The sequence below is a fragment of the Echeneis naucrates genome, chromosome 22 (genome assembly GCF_900963305.1).
Source record: "Echeneis naucrates chromosome 22, fEcheNa1.1, whole genome shotgun sequence".
NCBI lineage: Eukaryota > Metazoa > Chordata > Actinopteri > Carangiformes > Echeneidae > Echeneis > Echeneis naucrates.
In genome coordinates, this window is record NC_042532.1 from 7,333,891 (window position 1) to 7,358,678 (window position 24,788).

At 43.4% G+C, this 24,788-nt stretch overlaps 1 protein-coding gene across 3 annotated transcripts in view; it reads left to right on the plus strand.

Moving 5' to 3' along the window:
- runx3 (RUNX family transcription factor 3) overlaps positions 1 to 20,223 on the plus strand; it is a 43,913-nt gene extending 23,690 nt beyond the window's left edge. For all 3 annotated transcript variants that reach the window (XM_029493518.1, XM_029493519.1, XM_029493520.1), the window contains 3 exons: positions 8,717 to 8,863; positions 14,697 to 14,771; positions 19,677 to 20,223. In XM_029493518.1, the coding sequence (XP_029349378.1) occupies positions 8,717 to 8,863; positions 14,697 to 14,771; positions 19,677 to 20,158 (704 nt within the window). In that variant the 3' untranslated portion in view covers positions 20,159 to 20,223. The remainder of the gene's footprint in view (positions 1 to 8,716; positions 8,864 to 14,696; positions 14,772 to 19,676) is intronic.
- The last annotated feature ends 4,565 nt before the right edge of the window (positions 20,224 to 24,788 follow it).

Genomic DNA, 24,788 nt, shown 5'->3' on the forward strand with positions numbered 1-24,788 from the left:
GAGCTGATGACTTAAGTGTCAACACCCTCCCTGCTTGTTGCCCCGGTATCAGATGCCTCTGCAACACATTTGATGCACCCTGCAGGGCTATTCTCAATTAATCCCACAACTTTATTTTCAGTGCACTTCTCACTGTCTCACTTAAAAATGACATCAGCCACTGCCTATTTATCCAGGAGGGAGGGGTCGTTTATATTTCTGTACCTCTTGACCTGAATCAGTCCCTGGGAAGAAAAGATGAACTCATCCCAGGTCTGAGAGATTGAAAAAGGGTTAGAAATATTTTGATCTTGTGAATTGGAGTAGGGTGGGGGTCATCTTTTTGAGCCTGAAGAAATAATTATCATGGCAGCATTTGAATGTGTGAACATGTAAATTAAACATTTCCACTGAAAGTAAATTCTGTGACTGTGTATAAAAAACAGATACAGAAATGCACAGATAGGAGAAAATTGAAGATCGAGATTTCAAAACATTATGAATGGAGTTTGGCCTGAACAATTTGGAAATTGAGCAAGAAATCATGTCTGTTAATAATAAATAAAAAAGGTCATTTTAAAATTAAATGAAAACATTTAATTTGAAAATAACATTTTTTATCAAGTCATGGATTCTGCACATCGAATAACTACAGATAGTGCAGACACACTTTTCCACCCATAGGCCCGCACATCCACCAAAATGTTGTGGTGTGTTCTGTTGCCTCTATTTGCTCAACTGGGTGTGTTCACAGCTCCAGGAGGAGAATGCCAGGCGTGGAGGGGTGGGGGGTTCACAGAGGTGGGGATGCTTGTTGGAGTTGGCAGGTTGATTCTATTTGCATTTGGCACACAGACTGTACAAAGTATGCAAATAGACAAACAATGACATTTGCTTTGTCATTTCTCCTGTGATATTGCAGTCTCTCTGTAAAGTAAACAAAAAGACAGCATGCATGTTGTTGTGGATATATTTGCGTGTGTGGGTGCGCAGCTCATGCACCTGCCAGGTGCGTCCATCTCTTTAAGTCGGCCCCACGGGCCACGCCCATGCTCCACAAATCACATGAAAGGCTCACCCTCGGTGCGAATTGCTCTCTCAAAGGCAACTTTGATGTTTGAAAATGGAGATGGGTGCCTTTGAAAGAAAGGCCTACAGGTGTATTAATGCCAGGGGAGGGGAAAAAAACAGTGGGATGTCTGAAATTGGGTGCTTTCCTGACTGCTAGTGGCTCAACATGACGCCCAGATGTATAACCTGTGGCATAGTGGCCTACGCACATAATCATACACACACACAAATAAACTCACAAATTGTGGCTGGCCTCAACAACCAAACACATGCCCAGCTACTTTTTGATTTAGTAGAGGAGACAGTCGCCTCAGTACCACTCACAGACAGGTGGGAACAGATAAAGGGGAGATTTTATGTCTTCCCCGGGAAATGTCACGTTCCTCCTCCCTGTGGTCACTCCAGACACATCACACTTGACTTCAGTGATTACAAGTAGAACAAATATTGGTCAACTGATAAATCCAGTGGAATGCTGCAGTAAAAACTGAATAGGACCGAACTGATTTCAGAGAGGAACCTGTGTGCGGTGGGACAAAACATTTACCACATTCTGAGGTCTGAGACTTGTGAGGACATTGTCCTCCAATTGCGATGTCTACAGACTACAGACCGCCAAACACACTCCGTTGTTAATTACTATGTATTACTATTACTATGCCTTTTTCTGTTAGATGTAAGCGATTGTATGACTGTTGCTGCCCGAGTCATTAAAGTATGATATCACAGATGTCAAAGCATCCATCATAAAATTTTGTTGTTGGAGGTAAATTAAGTAGAGATGGAAGATCTTTGACCACTGTTGCCACCTTAACCACATCTAGAAGCTTTGAGGCCAACTCTCTTTGTGAGCCGCACATGCACATGACTGACGCACATGCACACAGCTGTTGGTAATCCTTCTCTGGCTTTTTTACTTAATCTTTCCTGTGAAAGCGGCGCTAATTAGTCTAAATACCTTGACTAAGCTGAGATATAAACAAAGAAAAGTAGTCTAATACTGGCACTTTTTCTCTCTCCCTTCTCACTGCCTCTGTTTGTGCTTCGGCATGTTGCTGCAGCGTCACTGCACAAGTTTCTGCTAAAACAGGAAAAAAGAAGAACATTGTCCAACATTTTGAAACAGTGTAATGCCGTCTCCTCAGGCCAGTTGGTGACTGTTAGAAACAGACACACAATAGCCTTGAGGTGAAATGCCATTTCTTTTTCCACTCAGACAAAAATTTCCACCCTATGTCTGTTGACGCCAAATAGAACAGCAGGACACACTAGGAATTAAAGAATTATTTACAGGCGCCCAGACAGCACTTTTAATTCACTCTGATGATGTAAGTTGAAAACATTTTCTAAGAATGAACTGAGAGTTCTCTACTGGTCTGTCTCTCCAATGACTGCCTGCCTACTCCCCTCTAAACTCACTGGCCAAGCGTCTTTCCTGTTTACTTACCTATGAAGGGAAGTAAAATGCCCACTCTGTATGTGCTCACTCTTCCTTATTTACACTGACCCATACAGGAGGGAGCCATTACGACCTTTCAGCCGTAATTCAATAAAAGTTCCGATCTGCATTTAGAAAAATAAATGGCCCATGAGTGGAGGAATATTTTCTCCCCCACTGCATTATGACAATAAACCGTTTTCTGTGTTAGGGCAGTGGGGACAGGGGTGGGGTGGGGGGCGGTTTGTGGGAAGAAGGCACCTGCTGGTTACTGGAAAAGACGCTGTGTACCACTACCCTGCGGTTTGGACATTTATTTCTTCAGGCCTTAATGGTTAGAAACAGGGAGCAAATAATAGGTGTAGCGAGATCTTTCTTTTGCTTCCAGGAGTAGAGAGGGTTGTAATTCTGTGGGTAAACACAGAGGGATGCCTGGCTCTTCAAAATAGGCTGGAAACATCACAGAAAGTAAGGGGTGAATCTTAATGACTCTTTACAACCTTCAACATTACTGTAGCAGTCCATGAACAGCAGGATAACTCTAGAAAAATTACTGAAAGTGAAATATTTGCATGTCTACACAGTGGAAAATTCACACATTTTATATATTGATTTTAACCAACTTGAATATCAATTGTCATTCAGTTGAGCTGTGTGTGAACATGGCAAATATACTTGTTGCAATTATTGTGAATAAGCTGGTATATACGGAGGTGTGAAAAACAAAGACGTTTGACACATCTGCTGGCGTTGCATTGATGTACGTGACAGCAGCAGTTTGCTTTCCTTTCCCACACCCTTGTGAGGCCCCCACCTCTCCCCCGACATTTCATTGCTCAGAACATCCTGATTACCTTGTATACACATGCACACAGCAAATGCACAACAGCCTCATTCAGCATTAGAGTTAAAATAACACACTTAAAGCAGCGTATTGCTTTAGTATGATCTGTCACTGCAGCCAAATAGGCCTTTTGCACTCAACAAGGTCAGAGCAGCAGCAGCAGCACTGCAAAATCTTTTGCAAAAGTCTACAGGCCAGCAGCCAAAAGGGCATGAACACAGCCCGGCTCATATCACCCCCAACATGCCTCAACTCCTGAGTTACACAGTTTCACTCTCTCACTCACACTCACACACACACACAGAGTATAGAAATGGCAGGACAAAAGAGAGATGATTGCTCTGAATATGCTACGGGCCTTGATATATTGTTAGAGAATCCGGGTGCATTGGGCCTCATTTTGGCACCCCATCCCTCTCTGCCTGTCTCAACCTGCCTGGATGTAGGGCTGCCCTTGTGTGGCACTGCATCTGCCCCCCCCCCCCCACATAACAAACACACACACACACACGCATATATACGCAAATAGCTTTATCCCCTTATCAGAAAAGGAAGGCTGTGCTCTTCGCTCAAACAGTCTCATGTAGCAACTTCCGCTGTGAGCAGCTTGTTTTCAGGCCTGCAAGGGGGATTTTCACACTGCTGATGTCCCCAGAGAGAGGCTGATGCATGTGCCTGAGGGACCAGATGATCCCGCAGCTGTTGCCACAGAGGGTGAAGCAGAGATAAAGTGTGCCAAAACTTCCAGTGACCTCCTTCTGAAAGCTTGGATTGAAATAATATATATGTCCAAACAAATAATAATTTATGCATCCAATTCATGGTAATGACATAGTATTAAATCTAAATGCACTAATACTGAAAGTATTATAAGAGTGTTATGTAAATGAGTGCAAAGTAGTGTAATGTCTACTAGCATCGACTCATGTAGGCCCAGACGAGACAGCCACAATCACCAGCCAAGGGTAAAACCCACATCCTTCAGGGTCAGCCTCAAAACAAGAACTTTGATTTGTCCCACTGTAAATAACCAATTGTGTGATTGGTAGCGATGGGAAACACGGTGCCACATTTGGTGCAGTGATGTTTGAGCTGTGTGTGACAGTGTAAGAGCATGAAAAGGGAAGTATGAGAGCATGGTGGAAACTATCAGGGTGGGAACAAGAACACGGGGGGTTCAGGTCCGCTAGAGTGGAGGAAGAGGAAGACAGGTGTACATGGCTTTGCTTAACAGATGGTGAAACGTCCCCAGTGTCTGTTGAGTGCAAACGGAAGTTTGCATGTAGGCAAGTAGGCCTTCCTGCAAAATGTGTTCAACTGTCACCCCACATTGCACCATGTTTTAAAAGGATGCCTGCGTTCTAGCCTTTTCAGCATGCAACTTTCAATATATGAATGCATAAAGCACAGCCTTCCCCAAATTACAGGGAAAGCAAGATGCACTTTCAATTGTTTACATCACATTTTAGAATCAGAAATGTTTACTGGACTGCCCATACATTTTTGTATGTAATCCTATACTGTACTTACATACACTTTACAGTCCAAACATAGTTTTTTTTAGTGGTAAGTGTGATACATGTGCTCCAAATCAATTCTATTCTCTTATCAGTGGCCTATCAAGTCCATTTATACGTCAAATACAAATATTTACACTTCAAATATATTCAGGGAAGACTTGGGCTGCGGCCAAAGCACGTATTGCCCTTTGCCATCCAGATAGAGTTTCACTTTGCCCCTGAAAAAGCACCCAGCCCTTTACTAAAAAGAGCTTGTGTCTAATGTGTCTCCCTTTGGACTGGAACATATGTTTCTTTCTTTCAATGCAGACAGAGACAAGAGACAGAAGTACAGAAAAAAGTGTCTTACGAAGGAAGGAAACAGGCCATATTGGCTGATCATTTCACGATGGCGTCAGTGTTTAAGGCCTGGCTGTCACCTTGCTGTGCAAACACGGTCTCTGTGTTGACCTGATACCTGCTTTGTGGATGGAAGGCTAGGCAATGCTTCCTTTAGTTTGCTGTTTACGCAGTCTCAGCTAAAAGCACTGTGTAAAAAATTTTACACAAAATCATTTACACTTATATTTACCCATTTCCACACACTTGGAGAAAAAGAGCAAAGCAACATGTCTGCAGCAAAGATAAAACACAATCAGGAAATAAAGACACACACAAACACACACACTGTCGCACGCACACTGAAAGAAAACAAAGCGGGGATTGAGAACGGCACACCCATTTCTTCAAAACACAGCCATTGCTGCTTTCAGTACATCGTTAATACCAGACATTTTATATCAAGCATTTTATTCGTTCTTCACAGACTTCCATAATGCTTTCAGATGATGTGACCGCTACTCTGAGAGGAGGCTAGTAAATCTACAACCTTTAGCATCCATTTCAGGTCTGGGTGCATATTGAGCGCTGCTGTTTAGGCCTCATGTGTGCATTGGCCCCCATCTCCCAGCTCTATCTTGTGGTTATGATATCATAGAGAGAAAAACAAGGGCATTCTCTCCTAAGTGCACCCTGACACATTAAATATTCATCCAACCACAGAAACCCCTCTGAAAAGGGGTTGGTGTGGTGCGCTCGCACCCCTCTGGCCTCCGGCCTTGTAGAGATAAGTCAAATGTTGGTGGTCGGAGTAGACACACTGTGGCTTCAGTCCGGGTCAACTGGCCAAAGAGAGCATATTAATACAAGGTTTACATGAAGGATATGGCTTCTGACAGTAATGATTTAGGCAGTCATTCAAACTTTTCTACACTGTTTGGCTGTTTTCTTTCAGCAATACTCAATGTGCGAGTCAAGTTCAAGGTACAGTCATCACATGGTTTAGACAACATCCAAGTGATAGTTCCATTTTGATTTAGTATTACAAAAACAAGCTTCCCACAGTCTTATCACAACACCTTTGGAACCACAAAGGTTTGGACAAAGACAAACATGACCTGAAGAATTCACAGAGACATAAGTTAAGAGAAAAGTAGATTGAAGTTGGTCCAGTAAAACAAAATGTCTTTCAAAAACTTAAAAGTGTGCTGCCCTGTAAAAAAGTCAAAGTGAGAAGAACAGGGACTATGGCTCCTGGTTAATGGGCTCCCCCCTTCTTCCTGTGTAAAGTTTCTGCTCCCCCCAAAATCTCAATCTTACAGCCCACTAAACCCCCTACTGGACACTATGAACAGTGTGCCACCAACTGCACTGCCCTTGCCAGCTGGAAATGGGCCACAAGATCCACAGTTAGGCTCAAGTAGTGTGTGTGTGTGTGTGTGTGTGTGTGTGTGACTGAATGATCACTTTCATCCCTAAAGAGCCAGTTAATTCATCTTAGACCACCACTGGCCACAGAAAAACTGACCAATTATTATTTTTTTTTCCTGCCCGTCTGTCTTTTTTTCCAACCAGAGAGCAGTGGGATGTATCATTTCCCTGACCTCAGCCTTTTGAGGTGGTGTAAATCTCTTAATAACTACACGAGGACATATATAGGGGCTATATTTGGAGAGCTGCTTCCCCTGGCCGCCCCAGCTCTGGCCTGGAACAGACAGTAGCCACAGTGTCTATGTGGCTGATGAAGCTCGGACCTTTAGTGTGTGTGAGTGAGAGAAAGTAAAAACGCTGGCGTTCATGCCTTCCATCACGGTTTACAGAGAAGGCAGACTGATATGCATGTATGTGAGCAAGAATAAAAAAGATTGAGTGTGTGTGTGGCAGGGGGTGCATCTGTCCAGGATATGTTCCTAAGTAACAGCATGGAGCAAATTGGTGCAGTGGTGGGTGAAGTCACGGACGCACACACACACTTTGGCATCCCATGTCCTAATGCTCGAGAAAACAAACAGCTGGAGAGCAGCAACAGCGCTTCTGTCTCTGCTCAGACCTATTAGTCATGACTGAGTCTCTATCTCTTTTTTACAAGAGTGAAGTGCAGTGCAATGGTTCATTTTTCTTTTTTTTGGTGGGGAAGGGGGGCAAGTGTTGCCAAGTGTTGAAGGTAGGTATTTCTATATAGTTTGTGAAGAGAGAACGGAGAGGAGATGGTGGTGGGCACAAACAAATGGACAGAGCGGTAAACGGGAGGAAACTTTACCCATGGGTCAGCCTCTGAGGGAAGATATATTGCCCATGGGTCAGTGGAGAGAAAGGACGGGCAAAATCCATATTGGTCCGTCTGCCTTGCCCCCTTTATATAGTGATAAAATATTCAAATCCAGCCATTACTTCACATTAGGCTACTCTGAAGAGATGCCAGGGAGAAAACCACAGAATGTATACATGCTGGTTCACACACAGTTTTGGTGCATTGATAGTTACATTAAAATCTCTTCCTCCCATTAGAGACAAAGCCCTCATCCGGACTCAGGTCTGACATTTGAGGTGTGTTCACATGTAGATGGTGTGCACATATGTGTGCATGTGTATTTGTACGTGTAAGCATAAATGTAAGTGTAGTCATAAAAAAGCATGATCAGAGGGGTTTTTGTTTTTTTACCATCTCCCTGCATGGACTAACAAAAGATGCAGCAGACTGCTTCACATACGCAGTTCATTCTCACCTCCTACACCCCCCCCCCACTTTCTCTCACACACACACACACACACACACACACACACACAAAAGTTCTTCCAGTCTTTTGCTTTCTCTGTTATGTTTAAGACTGATGATACATGGTTTGGAAGCTCTGTCTGGGTGTTTCCTTCTGACTAAGTGCTCTGTCAGTCAGACCTGAATACATTTATGTACGCGTGTATGTGTGGGGTGTGTGTGTGTGAGGGTGGTAGATCACACAATTTCGTCTTTTTTAAGCAAGATAACATCTTGTAACTTCATCAGTTCACAGAAAAGCCCAATGTCACAGTGTATAGTTTATTTCTTAGACTTTAGGTTCTGAGAAAACAACATTCCTCAAGCAATTATTTTCAACCACTTACACTGTCTTTATCTGTGGATGACGCGGCCACAGGTGCAGCTTGGGTAACACTTAGTGTCTAGCCAATGTATTTCAAGGTCTGCTGACATTCTAATAATATTTTTGTATTTGGAAGCTGAAAACACAGTGACACTCTCTCTCTTTCTCTCTGTCTCCCTTATAATTCCCTGTGTTTATGTGTGGACAATGGAGAATCATGATGGTCACAGTCCAAGCCAATTTCACATTAATTGTAGCAAGGAAAAGAGAAGTTGTTGTGCCAGGATTTGTCAAGCTCCAAGTCAATTAGTTAAATTATGGAGAAGAAGAATGCTTCCAAAAAGACAATTTTTTATACAACATTGGAAATATTAAGTGCCACTGCTGCCATTTCCCTTGCCTAAGTGGCAAATTAGCAAGTCTTTGATTTCTCTCTTACTCTTCCTCCTCATGTTGCTTGTTTCAGGGCACAGAGTGAAGATAGAAGACTCCCAGAAGATGCAGTTCTCGGACAGGCTGTCAGAGATTGAGCGCTACCAACGGTCTATGCGTATAGGCCCCGTGAACAATAATCCCCGTCCCATCCACCAAACCCATCTCAGCACCACACAAGGTGAGGACCACTGATCCATACAATTGCTAATAACCAAAGTCCCTCAATTCAACCCATTATGTGCCATCACTTACAATAAATTTATACCTGCCTTGACAAAAGTATATTTCATTTGGCCAGTGGGTAGATAGTCTGCAATATAAATCTGTCAGACATCAACACAGTACATACCGTTCAACCTGCATTAAACTAAGCCAAGTGCTCTTCATGTGCATTTCCTCTGAGCTTGGCTTTTAGGATCTGTTTCCCTAATCTGGGAGCTGTTATATGTGTTGGCCGTTCAAGAGGAAGCTCATGTAAGCTCTGTCCCCGGATGCCCTGTCTTGGTGGGTCCAGGCCCCACAGAGTGCAAGGTTGAGTCTGTGGCCAGGTGGCATGGTGGATGCTGCCAACCAAGCTTGGACTGGGTACTGAAGCACACCACACACTACAGCCTCAGGAATGTAGCAGCCGCCCGCTACCTTGGCAATCACGTCACTCTCAGACTGAAACTCAGACTGAAATGGTGCGATGGAGGGGAGGGGGTTGTGTCAAGCATATGTGTGTGCTGTGGACATCTGCGTGGGTGACGCTTGGAATGAGGATGAGTGTTCACTCTCCATCATATGACAGAGCCTCTTTTACAAAGTGCCATAGCTGGAAGCATGCACACTACTCACATTTACTCACACCTTTCCTCTTCCGCCTACTCTCAGGTTCTCATGCTGGCTAATGAACCTCATTACTTTAGTATCAGCATGTTGCTGTGTACAGGAGGGCTTGTTTGGGAGTGTTGGGTCGTGTGTGGGTGGAACTCTATCAGTGTGTATCACAGTCATACACCAGTGTTTGGCCTTGTGCTTAGCTTAGCCAGCGCTGAGTCACCAGTATATTCCTATCTAACAGCTGACTGTGAAGAAAACAGGGTCTTTTGCCCTGCTCCCCCATGTCCTTACTTCGTGTTGACGTTGATTTTGTTCCCTTGCAAAGCCTGTACTGAGCTGAAAACATGTCAGCCATTTTAGAAACACCATCGAGTGGCTATGCTGAAAATAAACAGAGTGGAGCTTCAACACAATACGGCCACTGTGATGATAATTTTCTGATGGTTTAGAGTTTGGCATGAGCTGTGTACGTTGTCTGCCAATAAAAAGCCCCCTGCAGCTAAGCTTCTACTGGGAGATTTAGGTTTCTGAGGACTGACTTGAAAACTAAGGGGGGTGGGGGCTCTAGTCGGCAAAGAGAGGTGTACAGACTTGGTCCAGACAGCAGACGAAGAGCAGCTCTTTGCACTGCTCTTGTCTGCCTCACACAGGATTAGGGCAGGAATTAGAGCGTCATAGGCTTGTCAGGCTTCAAAGGGCTGTGATGTTGAAACTCACACATGTACAGTATATGCACTGTGAGCAGACACAACATATTAACATCAGTTGGAACTGTCAGCAACTGGGAAGGCCTTGAGCCTCAAGTTACAGCTGCCAGTGACTGGAGGCCGTCTATAAGAAGTGTCTGTGTGTGTGTAAGTAAGAAAGAGGAGGGGAAGGGTTGTAAAAACCACACACCTTAATCTGTGGTATTACCATCATGACGGCATACCACAGGGCAAGTGTGGTAAAATAATTAAATAACAGAGCAGAGGGCCCTGCTCCCTCCCACCACATCTATCTTTTGGAGTGTCTAAGCACAAGACTGAAAATGTATGTCCCAGCCCAGATCACACAGTGCACTCTAGTATGTGTAGGAATCACTCACAGACAACACCACCACAGTATTACAAGCAAAGCTCAAACAAAAATAGACTTTGTTGTAATAAATCCCATTCAGAGACACAGTGAAATGTTTACATATCAACATCACACACATCTCTGCTTCTGGCAGTTGAGCCAGACACTGTTGTATTTTATTCTAAATCCTGGGGCCTGTTTGTTTGGGAATTGCTGGGTGATAGATCGCCCATCAACACGTTATAATTAAGTGGATTCCCGTCTCGCAGTTACAAAAGATGTTTTCCATTATCCAGGGCTGTAACCTTGCATTTCCCCTTGAAGACGACTAAATGTCAGTGTCATCTCCCCCTAAAGCCACCTTGCTTCAGTTTGTTTGTCTGTGTCATGAAGCACTGTCTCAGTTTTGTTGTCAACAGGACATGTCTGAAGACATCTGCTCAATGGTACCCTGGATTTTTAACTTGCTCGCTCTCTCTCTCTCCCTCTCTCACACACACACACACACACACACACACACACACACACACACACAGACAATTGCAACATAGGCCCATTAAAAGCACAAAACATACACACATACACAATTCCGTGCTAGCGCTGCAAGTTCTCTGTTAGTGGCCCAGACAGACGGGGTAATTAAGAGCTCATTACAGTGCATGCAGTGACAAGATTCCTGCACACTGGCAGACATTGCATTTGCTGCTTGTTTTTGTTCTTCAGCGGCCACAGGTAAGCCTGCTAGACATGTGGAATGATTCTTAGAGAGGGCGGAGGGAGTGTGCGTGTGGTTGAAAATGCGTGGTTCAACTAGTGCAGTCAAGCAAATCTGACACTCAGACAATCAAGTAGTAAATTGTTATTCTAGTTTTCAAAACCTCAAGTGAGGAACATGTGTATACTATATATCTGTGGGTGTTTCTTTTCCCCACTGATACTGATATAACTATGGAACTTAGAATCTATACACAGCTCTTTCCAGCCTTGGGAAAAGCAAACTATTGATAGAAAATTTGATTTTCCCCAAAGTGTAAATAGGAAAATAGATTCCAGTTTTGCCTTGTTCCATTTTAAATACAGACAAAACTCAACAAGCCCCTAGCATGGCCTCTAATAGACAGCCCAGACGAAAGCAGCTCTTTTAACTTAAATGTGCTTTAACAGTGAGAGAGAGTGGGGGAAAAGAAAGTCCTGGCACTTTTGAGGTGGTATCATTTAACGTGTTATTTGTTCCAACACCTGTGTGTTCCTCTCTGAAGATGAATATCAGAAACTAAAGCATACAGCATAACGTTCCGCCATCAAGTCAAGTGCTCAAGGCTTTGATGAGCGTCTGTGCGTGTTTGTGTCTTTGTAAATAAAAATTTGTCAGTGTGTGTGAGCGTGAATGGGTGCATGTGCACATGTATCTCTCTCTCTCTCTGAATGTATGACCAACGCGGTGATTTGTAAGAATGTCAGCTGAATCTTGCAGAAATAAATTACACAACAAATTTTTAAATGTACGCAGCATTTATATTGCAGAGGAACAAAGCTCTTCTACTACACCAACACAAATGTTGGTACCTCTGATTTGGCCGGTCCAACTGACATCTGCTGCAGCTGTGGCGCTCTTGTATAGTGTGTTCCTGCTGCAGCCACTCAACTGGACTTCAACGTGAGAAAGTCCTGTTTGATAGAGGACATGCCCAATGCAGCCATGCCCCTCCTGCCTTGTCCACAGTGACCACACTGTTTACTCCACATAAACAAGCCGGCCGCCCCCCCCCCAGGTTCAAGGCAGCGCTGTGCTACTAACGCTCACACTAATTCACACATCCAGAATGACATGATCAGCCAATTAGAAGCAAGAGCAAGACAGGAAATTAGCACCGTCAGGTAGCTGTGGTGTGGACTTTTGAGTATAGGCGTCACGCTAGTTGGGTTTCATGCTGATTTCTGCCAAACCCAAGCAGGAAGCTGGCCCTCTGAGGCCAATACAACCAAAATGAGCAGGAATCTGGACCAGCCCTTTAGACACTCTGTTTTACTTCTTCACTCCAATATTTACATAATATGTCAAATGCTGCCACAGAGTTTATTTGTTATGGTGCCTGAAAGCTTCACTTGTGGTTACTCTTTTTGTGACCCTGAGATGAATAATTCAAACTGAAAATGTTTCTGTTCTCCAACAAAAAAAGAAAAAAATAATAATCTTTTTGAAGCCACCTCCTTGGTGGAAAAAAAGAAGTGAGGGCAAGTTGTTTTTTACTAGACTCAACTGTTTGTGTAAGTTATAATTTCACATCAGAGTCAGGCTGAGTTTTACATTTCAGCAATTACAGAAACTACATGTGTGCTATGAACAGTCTCTATTGAGTCTGGAGAGAGGGGAAGGGCGGGAGGACGATGAGCTCTCAAAGAGAACATAGGATTTTTCAGCCCATGTGTTTGTTTTTGCTTGCGTTATAAGTGAGGGCTCAAAAGACATATCAAATGTCCCACATAGCTGAGCCAAGGCCGTGTTCCTCCCCTCTCTAACATGCTCTCTTTCTCTCTCCTTCCTTTGCTGGCGTCTTTCTTTCTCTCTTGCTTGCTCTCTCACATTCTCTCCCCATTGCAACGCCTAAGGCCTAAGCGGAGCAGGAAGCTAGCACAAGGACCAGCATTCACTGTGTCTCAATAACACGCTTCATTAAGGCAGGCGCATTACATGTCTCAGAGGCGTTGCTTGAATCACGAGGATGGCCGCCATTTTGGCTCAAACAGCCAAATAGCCATCCCTTTCATCTACAAATGTAATTTAAAAGCAGTGCATGTGTTTATTTGTGTCCCCCCCAAAACTGTACTGGCACCATCCCAAAGCTACTTATTGGTGACGCAGTCGCCACTTCTTCCCATCTCAGCCCCTTCCTTCCCCACTCCTCAGCTCCACCCAGGGGGTTGGTTCTCTTATTAACAGGGGTAATCTGTGCCTCTGGTATTGACTTTGTCTGCTGGCCAATCAAAATATTTGAAGGAAATGTTTATTTTCTTGAGCGAATCGTACCAGCTGCTTGCAAGCCTTTCTGAATAAGGCCATTTATGTGTAAGAATTTGCCATTGTGAGGCATAGTGCGGGACCTCTCGTTGACTGAGTGCTGATTTGGGCCTTTGCAAAGGAAGTGGAGGAGCTCCAGGGGAAGCAAAGATGTTGCACATGCTGAGACCAGTTTGGCTAAAGATGAAGAACCCAACATCACCACTCTCTCTGCTTCTGGCATAATTCTTCATCCTAATTGCCACTGCAGGTGGTTAGGAGTTTACTACATTGCGGTATCTCAACATGGGAGGGCAGGTCAAAATGACAACACATGGTTGACTGCTGAATTAATAGCAAAGAAATTATACTGTTATATGCTATGCTGGATTCTGAATGCATGATGTTAATATTTCTGTGTAATTCAGGGGGGGGGGGGAAACCTAGGAATATGCAAAATTTTTCAAAGGCATGTCGACTAGACATCTGTACAATCCATGTCATGTGCTGCGTCTCCTCATGTCCACAGTCTTTCGTGAAAGTTGGCTTGTAAGAACTGCACCGTCTCAGACTTAAAGCAAACAGCCCCTGTTTGTGTCAGGCCTCCTGTGGTGTGGCCGTTGAGTGTGAAGCAGGGTCCCACGCGTTGGGCCAGTAGGTCTGTGACCCTCCTTCACTTCCTGACAGCTTGGCTGGACAGGCTATTGAGTGTCCTGTGCTTCACAGGTCTCCGCTGCCTCTCCAATGTCTCGTCTGAATAACCCAAAAATATCTCCCATGCTCCCATCAAGCATGTTTTTCCAAGCTTGGTCTCACTCTGGTGAGAAATCCACCCTTACTCTTCCCAGTCTTCACTGCTCAGTCAGCAGAGGCCAAACTGTGACAGGAAGAAACATCCTCAGTCCACCAGATGTCAAGACAGTTTTGACAAGTCTGTCATGAAGGATTTTTCTGGAAATCATGTTTAAATTTTTATGGCACAGGCAGCACCTTTCTCACTTTTAAACATACACAACCTACACACTTCTCAGAATTAACACAAGTTGTATGGTCCTGCACAAACAGACTGTCTCTCCTTTTTCATATGGAGATATTAGTGCTAACCAACTATTCATACTTTCTATTGAAACAGCCCTGTGGCAGGAGCAAATGGACACCCCCACTCTGAAGACATGCAAGGTGGAGGAGGACCTGAGACCATGGCCAGGTGAGGCAATTCAGAGGTTCTGACCTGCCAAAACTTTCCTTATGCAGTGACTTCTGATTTGATGCAAATTTTTGTGATTTTTTTTTTTTTATTGAAATGATGTTCGTGCATGTATTTTAATTAGAAATTTACCTGTTAGATGTTAGTTAGCTGTCCAGAAGTAAGTAATCAACAAACTGCATGAGGGGTGAGGTCACTAGTAAGCACTGGCCTGAATTACAGGAGTGATAAATACAGAGCAGCGAACTGCGGCATGTTTAACTGGCAAAGATAGTTCACACCTTCCAAACGGTCCATCTTTAAGAACATCGCAGAAGAAGCTACAGATTCCCAGAGTCATTTATTTCAATTAACAGACATGCCAACTGCCTTTGAAGCAAACAATAATGAAGCAGAGAAGCTGGAAAGGCAGACATAACTCAGGGTGTGCCATTAGCTGCGACAATTTGTCCTTTTCATTTTGCCCGTAGGGCCCTACTACATACCGGAACATTCCTAAGACGCCACCACACTGCTTGCTTCTTCTTCTTCTTCTTCTTCTTGGTCTTTCCCTCCCATTCCCTCTTTCATTTGTTTCTTGAAGATTTGGATTTGCTGTCTAACAGCCCCCACAGTCTCCTATCCGTCCCCTACCCAGAAACCACCACACCACACCAGACACGCTGAGTCATCCACTCACACTGTGATGAGGACAGACATTAAGACACACACACACACACACACACACACACACACACACACACACACACACACACACACACACACACACACACACACACACACACACACACACACACACACACACACACACACACACACACACACACACACACACACACAAACACAGGCAGAGAAGAAAGAAAAAGCCTTAGATCTGGTTCACTGGTCTTGCTCTCTTTTCCACAATTTCTCAGATAGGATACGACGCCTGAAACTGAAGAGAAGAAATTTGACTGTCTGAGTAATGAGTACGGCCTTTTCTAGTTAGAGATTCATTGCATCACAAGACACTAATAATGGTGTGAGTTACAATGATGGTTAGAAAAGGATATGTTTGAGATCTTGCAGCGTAAACTTGAAATTCCAGTCGATCTTAACAATTAAGACACTGTGACTAAGATGGAAAAAAGCATGATGAAGAATAGTGATACTTGTATTCATACACGATGAGATTCTCTGTGGTCAGCAGAACACATCTCATCAGTGGTTGTACAAGGAAGTACCATGTCTTTCATAAACAAGGATTTGCTGAACAAACAAACTTTTAGATCATGTCACCTTGTTGTTGATGCATTAGGAAAATATCAGGTTTTTTTGTGATCGCGAACCTCCTTTAACCTAGCTTGTATTGCACGTCAAAAGCTGGGGACATGCAAAATCATCTGCGGTGACATGATAAAGTGCAGGACATGGATGAGGCTTTGGGGCTGTTGAACATAGTGTCACAGTAGAAAGGTGATTATCATTTGCATTCGACATAATGTTCTTTCCCCAAGGCCTTGGTGCTTAAATAAACACTTGGCGATCATTTGTGTTCATGTGAGTCTCCTGTTCTTTGGCCTGTACAGCAACAGGTCTGCCGTGGCGTTATGCTGCCTTGTCATCACCCTGTTATCAACAATGACAACTCACCCTCGTGGCATGCCATGACAGCTGTGCAAACCAGTCAGTAATCAAAAAGACACTCTCTTCCTCTGACAGGAGTCATAAAATACATAGAACAGCTCAGGGGAGTCTCTTCGGGGATGAGATGAGCTGAGAGATTAGAAACAATCTCAATCTGCAGCACAGTGTCTGTGTATGTAGCTCTCGCTCCCTTTCCCTTCCCTCAACTTATTTGCCTGAGACACCATTCCCTGGGCGCTGGCCGTCACAGTTTGCATCAAGCCTGAGTAAACATTTCACAGGTGAGCGCCTGGATTTGCATCTCCCCATTGCCAGCCACCACATGTGGACACACACGCACACAAACACATAACCCTGCGTACAATTACACACAGACGTGCCCGCCTCAAACTTGCCCGTATGTTAACAATCAAAATCAGTTTCTCCCGTATGCAAATGAGGCAAACCTCCCGTCATATCTGGGTTACACGGTTGACTGTGGACTAGTGGACTTCTTGAGCTAAGCAAAAAGGAAGAGAACTCCACCCTTGGTGCAACAGAATTAAGTCTGTGGTGCTAGGCTTCCGAGCGAGAGCAGAAAAGAAAGAGTGCTAGAACACTATGTTCTCTATAAAAAACTGATTCCCAGCTACCAGCTTCATAGACTGGGAACATCACAGACGGCAGACTGTGCCAGCTAGCCCTCTGGGGTCTATCCCCTCTCCTGTCCCTGCAATTTAGCCAACACATTTCAGATGAGCCTAATGGAGATCATGTGTGGTTTTAGGCCGCAGAGGTTACAGTGAGCTACTACTCGGCTCAGTTAGGAAGACCCTCTCTGCCAAAGATAAACCACTGTTACCGCAGCCACAACAGTGTAGCCTGTACTTATACTGGGTGGGGGAGGGTGGGGATGCAGTAAGGTATGCAACATGGTTAAGAGGGAGGAAGATCAGACCTAAAAACTTTTGCTTCTCAATTACAGAGCAGTTTGTTTAGCCCTCTCCTCCAGAGGGTGCTACTGTACCATGGAGACTTTATGTTGGCAGCAGGCTTCCTCTGGCTCCAGGCCAAGAGGTTGGTACTGCACAAGCCCATTAAGGTGTTGTGATAAGTGTCCAGTCTGTTTCCGCTGACAGAACACAGGAGTCGATCCCCACCGCAGTTTAGCCAACACATTTCCACCAACTCCATTTAAATGGAGATCACGAGTGGGGAGGGCCCCAGCAGCCAAAGCCATCAGGAGCCCACACTACACACCCCCTCCCCTGCTTTACCCTGAATCCTAAATTTAGCATAGACAGAAAAAGATGAAGGGACAGAGAGAGAGGGAGAGGGAGAATGTGGGAGAGGGCCACAGCTTTTTGGGAGTCCGGTAGGAATTAGCAGGCCAACTCCACTTCACCCGAATCAACAGCAGCTGAAGGCTTGGATTTTCTGCGCGTGAAATCAGATATGGAGTCTGACTCCAGTGCCTGGTAGACTCTGGAAAAAGAAACAGCCCCCCCACTATCAAACTCCCTCATCCCAAAAAAGAGGAGGAAACTCAACTGCAAAAGTGTGTTGTAAAAAAAAGAAAAAGAAAAAGAGAGACAGAGTCTTGCAGGGGCCATGGAAATTGCAAAGGAACAGATTTTTTTGCAGCTGAAAATGGACCCGTTTCTCCAGACATAGGGAAAAGACATTTGAACAAGACCGTGGCACGCAAGTTTGGCATTCTCCCCCCTCAGGGCAGTGGCGTGCAACCGCTTGCTATTTCACAAATACAAGCTCTCTTTTCTCTGCCATCCAAATCCACATTTTACACTTCCAGTCATGTGGGTATGTTGGACGCATGAAAGCCACATGCGGACAAACAAATAACCATGGACTGAGGTGTGTGTGAGTATAGCACTGTGTGCACAAGAGGCAGGTGTGGATGGAGCATATTGTATGCTGAGACCAGGTATGAGCACACTATGAGGAAGTGTCTCTACTCATTGAGTATAACTAGATTAAGGGCGTTTACAGTTGGAGAATAGTTCAGCCTGGCCGTTAGCCACCTTAGCTTCTTCCAAGATATCTGAGTGTCACGAGTGCAAAGACTCAACATGCTTAACTCGTCAGCCAAGACTTCGACCTGAGCATTAGAATTCAATTTTTGAGCCAAAACAGATATGTGTGTGTGACTTTTGCTATAAAGTGTCTCAGAAGCTAGAAATAGGCCTGAAATGTCAAGAGGGAGGCAAATACCTTAGATTTTCTCACCATGGCATAAGTGGCTTGATTTTCTAAACTATTATATCTTCTTCTAATACTAACCTATATTGTATAATGCAGATAAAACATTGAACCTAACTGTCCCTGTCCCACAAGCTAAACTCAAATTATACAGTAGGTTTCAGGAGGCAGAACTCAGAGGTACTGGAGGACTTCAGGGTAGTGAATGCGCTCATATCTGAAACGTAGAATGTAAGATCAGTCAATCATATTCTTCAGCTAAGTGAGATGGGCAACATGCTGTTTAACTTATGGAGCTAAGTTGGTGACAGTAGCAGCCACAAATCTTAGAAAAGCTGACTGCCAAGTCAAACCTTTGAGCAATATTTCTACTTTCCTTTTGTCAGCTGAAGAAATTACAAAGTGTGCAGTGAAACTGAAGTCCTAACAGCTCGGGCCAACTATACACTGTTACCTGTGAGATTACACTTAGCAGTAAATTCTGACAGGTCCTGGACTGCGATACACAGAGGATATTCACAGAAACACACTCTCCCTCCCTTTCCAAAACTCTTTTCATTGTCCTCTTCTGTCTGTGATCGTGACAGTCTGTGTCTGTCACCCAAGTATGATTTATGATACATTGCACAACAGTGCAACAAGCCATCAGTGTTTATACAAAGCACCCCTCACCGCTGACAATGCCTCTTTTCATTGCTTTGAGAGAGACAGAATACTGTGCATTGCTCTCTTTTTTAAAGGAGAGGTAGGAGGGCTGTGGTGAGGGGGCCTTCTCATAACTTCAGTCTTGTGCATGGGGCTGTGGGATGATGTGTTGTCAGTGCTTGATGACTGTTATTAAGCAAAAAATGTCTCACTTCATTACTTTGAGCAAATATTTCCATGGACAGGCATATCGCAAGATATCTGAGCTCAGAACTCGGGTTTAGGCAAAGTTTGTGCATGTTGAGATGTGGTTTTTCATTTTTAAAGCAACTGAAAATGAGAAATTTCTGAACTCGTTTCATAATCACAGCAGAAGTTTTCATTCATGGCGGTATGCTTGTTCCAACCATTTAGATTCTTTGTTTTTTCCAACAGGGACTACAGATCTCTTCCAACAGAGGACCACCTTCCCATCTCTGTCGCCACTGACTGATCCTCGGTTCTCAGACCCACGAATGCATTACCCTGGGGCCTTCCCATACTCCGCCAACACCTCTAGCACTGGCATCAGTGGCCTCAGCATGTCAGCCTCTTCTCGATACCACACCTACCTGCCACCACCCTACTCAAACAACCAGACCCAGAACTTCCAGTCCAACTCCTACCTGTATTATGGCACAGGTTCTGGATCCTACCAGTTCTCCATGGTGGCGCCGGGGAACAGTGGAGGAGAGCGCTCTCCCACCCGTCTGCTGTCCTGCTCAGGGGCTGGAGGCACTGGAGGGACCAACAGCTTGATGAACCCTGGCCTGAACACCCAAAGTGAGGGCGTGGAAGCTGATGGCAGCCACAGCAACTCCCCCACGGCCATGAGTGCTTCAGGCCGCTTGGATGAGTCCGTCTGGAGGCCTTATTGACTGACTGACAACTAAACGATCAGAGTGTGTGTGTGTTTGTCGGGGGGGGGGGGGGGGGGGGGGGGGGGGTTAAAGAGGAAATGAACAAGAAACAAAACAAAAAAAAAAGAAAAAAAAAAGATGATGAACACTGAAAGAAAAAAAAAAAACAACAAAAAAAGAGAAAATTGCTGCATGTTTGTCGATCATTTCTCTGGCACTCATTTTAAAGACTTCTGTGTTTTACCAACTCTCCCAAGACTTCCATGTATTTTGTAAATTTTGAGTGAACTCCTGCACTGTACTCTTAAGGGACTATCAAAGCCATATGAACTGAGATGATGTTCAGCCAAGACTGTAAATAGAAGTAAGTCATAGTAATGTTTCAGGATCATTTGTCTGATGTAAACAGGTAGTCATCAGAGACAAAAGAACAAAAGACAATGGAAGTCTAAACAGTCCATGCAGCTGATGAACTGAAAAACCACAATGGACACTTGTCAACCAGACTGATGGGACTGATCCAACTCACTTTGTCGGTTGAGAAGAGCAGTCTCACTGAAGGGTTGCTCCACCGGTGACACCAATATCCTTCCAGTGCACAGCTGCAGTGGTGTCGTGATCGGCTCTCTCAAGCTTTAATTTCTGTAAGAAATTTGAACATTGCTATGAAAATTTGTCAGTTGTGAAAAAATCCTGCCGTTCCCAGTGCTCACAGTACTTAGAACCTTATTGTCTAATTTATTGTCCAAATGAACATAACAGCCTTTGGTGCTATGGTATGTGGCAGATGTTTAAACACAAAAAAAGCATTTTATCTGTCAGAACTTTTAAGCAATGAGATCTCCTCTGATGCGTCATCAGTGTATCGGGTTTTAACAGGACAATGGCTGATATTTTGAGGAATGTAAAAGACACACAGAGGAGTGTTTATTGGTTTCTTATACTCCAGAAATAACCATATCCTGTTTTGTCTACTTTTTGCTTTTTCCTTAAATTTCTTATTGAAGCCCTTTTCTGAAAAAGTCCTAGTTTGGTATTTTTGAACTGGATGACAGTTTACTTTTGATATTTATTTGAGCCAAATGAAATAAGAAAGAAAATGTACATTCAATCTAGATGTGCATCTAATTTCTTTGGAGCATTTCTTGCTACCTTTCCTTTTATACACATACACACACAGTATATATGTCATGTTTTGCTGTTAAGTATGCATTTGGAATTTGTGTAATATATTGTTACTAAATTATAAAAAAAAAAACTTTTAATGTAATTATTTTGTCTTCCAATGTAGCTTTGATGCACTAAAAACTTTTATTCCTTATGAACCACACCCAATGGATTCTGTTAGTAAGGTGGTGTATCTAAAGCCATGACTTTTTAAACTATTTCCAAATTTCCTTCCTGCGCTAAATGAGTCATTTGCTTAATTTTTGCACTCTGTTTGATATCATATCTCTTTTATGGTTTTGCATTTTCAAATATCTCAGTCGACCGAACTAAATAATTTTTTTAAAATCCTTTATATATATATACTGAACACATTTTGTGTGTCTTTAAAACAATTCTTCACCACGCACACGCGCACACACACACACACACACACACACACACACACACACATTCCTGCACCACAGGTGTGTGTGTGCATATTCCCCCTGTCCTGTGGGTGTTTTCCCCTGCAGGTACATGTGTGATCCCTCTATCCCTGGAGGAAGAAGAGTTTGAGGATGAAGGGATAGAGGGAGGCAGTGGGGTCAGAGTCGTATCTTCTTACCAACACCTTGCAGTTATGCAAAAAAAAAAAAAAAACCATCCCATGTTATGCACAGGTCTTTTCTGTGCTTTGAAGCCATTATGGTGATAGATTATGTCTTTGTTTGTCTGGTTTACTGCTTATTAGTTCCAGGAGCTGGTGGCTCTGCCAATAATTCATACACCTGCACAGATCATCCTGGTATGATCCATACAAACGCATTTACAGCCACTATCAGGTACCTCAAATTTACCTGGAAAGTCTCCCATAACAAGGAGGATAATTATCATTCATGACTGTAAGACAGGTATGCAGTTATTACACAAGATTTTATTTCAAAATGATAGTGAACCAAAGCTACGATTTTGCAGCTCAGGTAAAAAAAAAAAAAAAAAAAGTTATGCATGGTGTTTTGCTGATCTATCATGAAACCCTCTGCCTTATTCTTATTTTTTTATAACAATCAGTATCAATGTCTCATTCCTATTACCTTTGATTTGGAGGAAACCATATTCCCTGCTGTCTCCTCTGGAGCCTTTATAATAGAAGACCTTACTTTACTGTGAGTAAAGTCATGCAGCTAGAGAAATCACACTTATATTTATATGTGTGTGGCTCCTTTAAAAAAAAAAAAAAAAAAAAAAAGAGCTTCACAACTGTCGCTAAAACAGCTGGGTGTGTGGTAAATTAATCATGTCTTGATTGATCTGATATCATTCTTTATGCAAAACTAGAAAGCCAAAATGTACAAGTGAATTTTACTGTATATTGGACTAAAGAGCACAATGTTACATTTTCTCTTTTATCTCTCCTTTTCTGTTTCATATACCAAAGGTCATCATGCTGTCTTCATTTCTCTTTATGCTCAAAGCATGTACATCTGAAAATATGTTAATTTAAGATTCTCATCTACATATGTATTAATATCATTAATGTTTCCATATTGAGTGCTTGTACAATTTGCGGATAATGTAGTTTTTAATCATTTTAATAAAAAAAAAAAAAAGTCTCTCACTTTTGCCTTCACAACTGCAGTTTGTTTCATTTAAGAAAATCATATTGGTAAAATTTTTTTCAACCTAAAAAGTCCCACCTGGCCCTTTGAGAAAAATCACACACATTAACTTTAGCTTTAATATTTACAGACACATTCTTCCCATTACTATAGACACATCCTTACTGTGACAGTTCGGTCATTTTAAAACTCATTTCTTGAAAGTCTTTCATGGTTTAAAAAGGGGAGGTGTTGAGTAAGCATGGAGGTAGGTTTTAATTCAACTTCATCAGAAATATCTTCACATCAGCAGACAAACGGGTGGGGAAGGGAAAAAAAAAAGCAAAAAAAGAAAAACATCAAATGTTCATGGGATCCAATTTGATGCCAGCACATTCTGATCCAACCACTTCTGTTCTTCAGACTTCTTTCTCGTAACACAGTAAATACCACACATGCCACCGCCTCCACCTCATAACTCTGCCAATTCATCCCAATAACCCCCTTTAATAATTACAATCTTCTCCCCCATTAGTGAGACTCTCACTGGCAATTACCTTCACTTCTACCCGGCCATCAACACGGTGGTACCCAGGGTGTAAATACAGCAGTGCTCAGGAATCCTGCTCCGCCCTGGCAGTCTCCATGTTAGCGCATGTTGGCAAGTTGTCACTTGTTAAAAACAATACAGGAGAAGTTTGGAATGTCAACCCACTGCTTTTAAGCAGCTACATGGTTGTTAATTTATGCAGGGCTGATTTCAAGATTGAACACTGGAGATGCTACCTTGGGGGGTGGTCTGATTTTGGATGTCTCATGTGGTTAACCTGAAACATAATATCCACATTTCGTCACCCTTTAACTAATGCCACCTGTTGATGTGCCATGAAAGGGCTTTCACTTCTGAACGCTTTGTTTTTCCTCCTCCTTCAGTTTTTCACTCTTTTATTCTCCCTGTTTATTCTCTCCTTTATCTATGCCCTCTTTCTCTTTTATCCTTTCTTCTCATTCATTTCCCTCCTTTCTGTATGGTTTCTTCTGTGTGTGTCAGGCCTTCTATGGGGGCAGTGTTGGCAGAACAACAAAGCTGAGAGACACAGACACACACGCAGCCTTGATACACACTGTATTCAATTAACTCTGCACACTCAAAGCACTTCCATGCACGCACAAGAAAACTCACATACACAATTCCCTGCTGACAGATCTCACACCAGCCTCCACCCAGACAGTCTGTGCTCCACCTCACAGTTTGAGCATATGACAGATCTGCACCATCTTAACCGCTCTATAGTCTCCAGGTCTCATCATAAAGTGGCTCTGTGCATTGCTCCTGGCTGGGCCCCCCATCGTTCAGGAAGCACAAAGAAAGGATGATAAGTTTTCAATTTGCCTGAGCTCAGGGGAATTTTTTAGCTGTCTTCAAACACTCTAGTGAGACCTGACTCTCTCAGATACATGTGGAGAGCAGAGGAGTCCTCATCTGGTTCGGTCTTTGTCATGGATGTATATAAGCTAAACTGCTGTTTTCATCCAATCTCTGGTCCTGCTACATCCTTCCCAAAATGTTAACTCCCCATGAATGTCTTTGGATTTGCCTTGTAACAGAATCATCCCTCACACAACTTCAAATTGCTCAGAAAGATGAGAGCAAAAGAACTATTTATAGATACAAATGAAAGACAGATACAGAAAGAGATACAGAGAAAAACAGGAGGGAAGGGAGAGAGGGAGTGTTTTGGAAAAAGCACCAAATCGTTAAAACCCTCTCATTTCTCATGAACACAGTATCCCGTGTTGCTTCTGTGGTACCTGCATGCGAAACCCATTAGGGCCTCTACTGCAGCCGGTGACCTCTCTTCCCCGAACCCGTGAGAAGGAGTGGGCTAGAACCAGCTTGG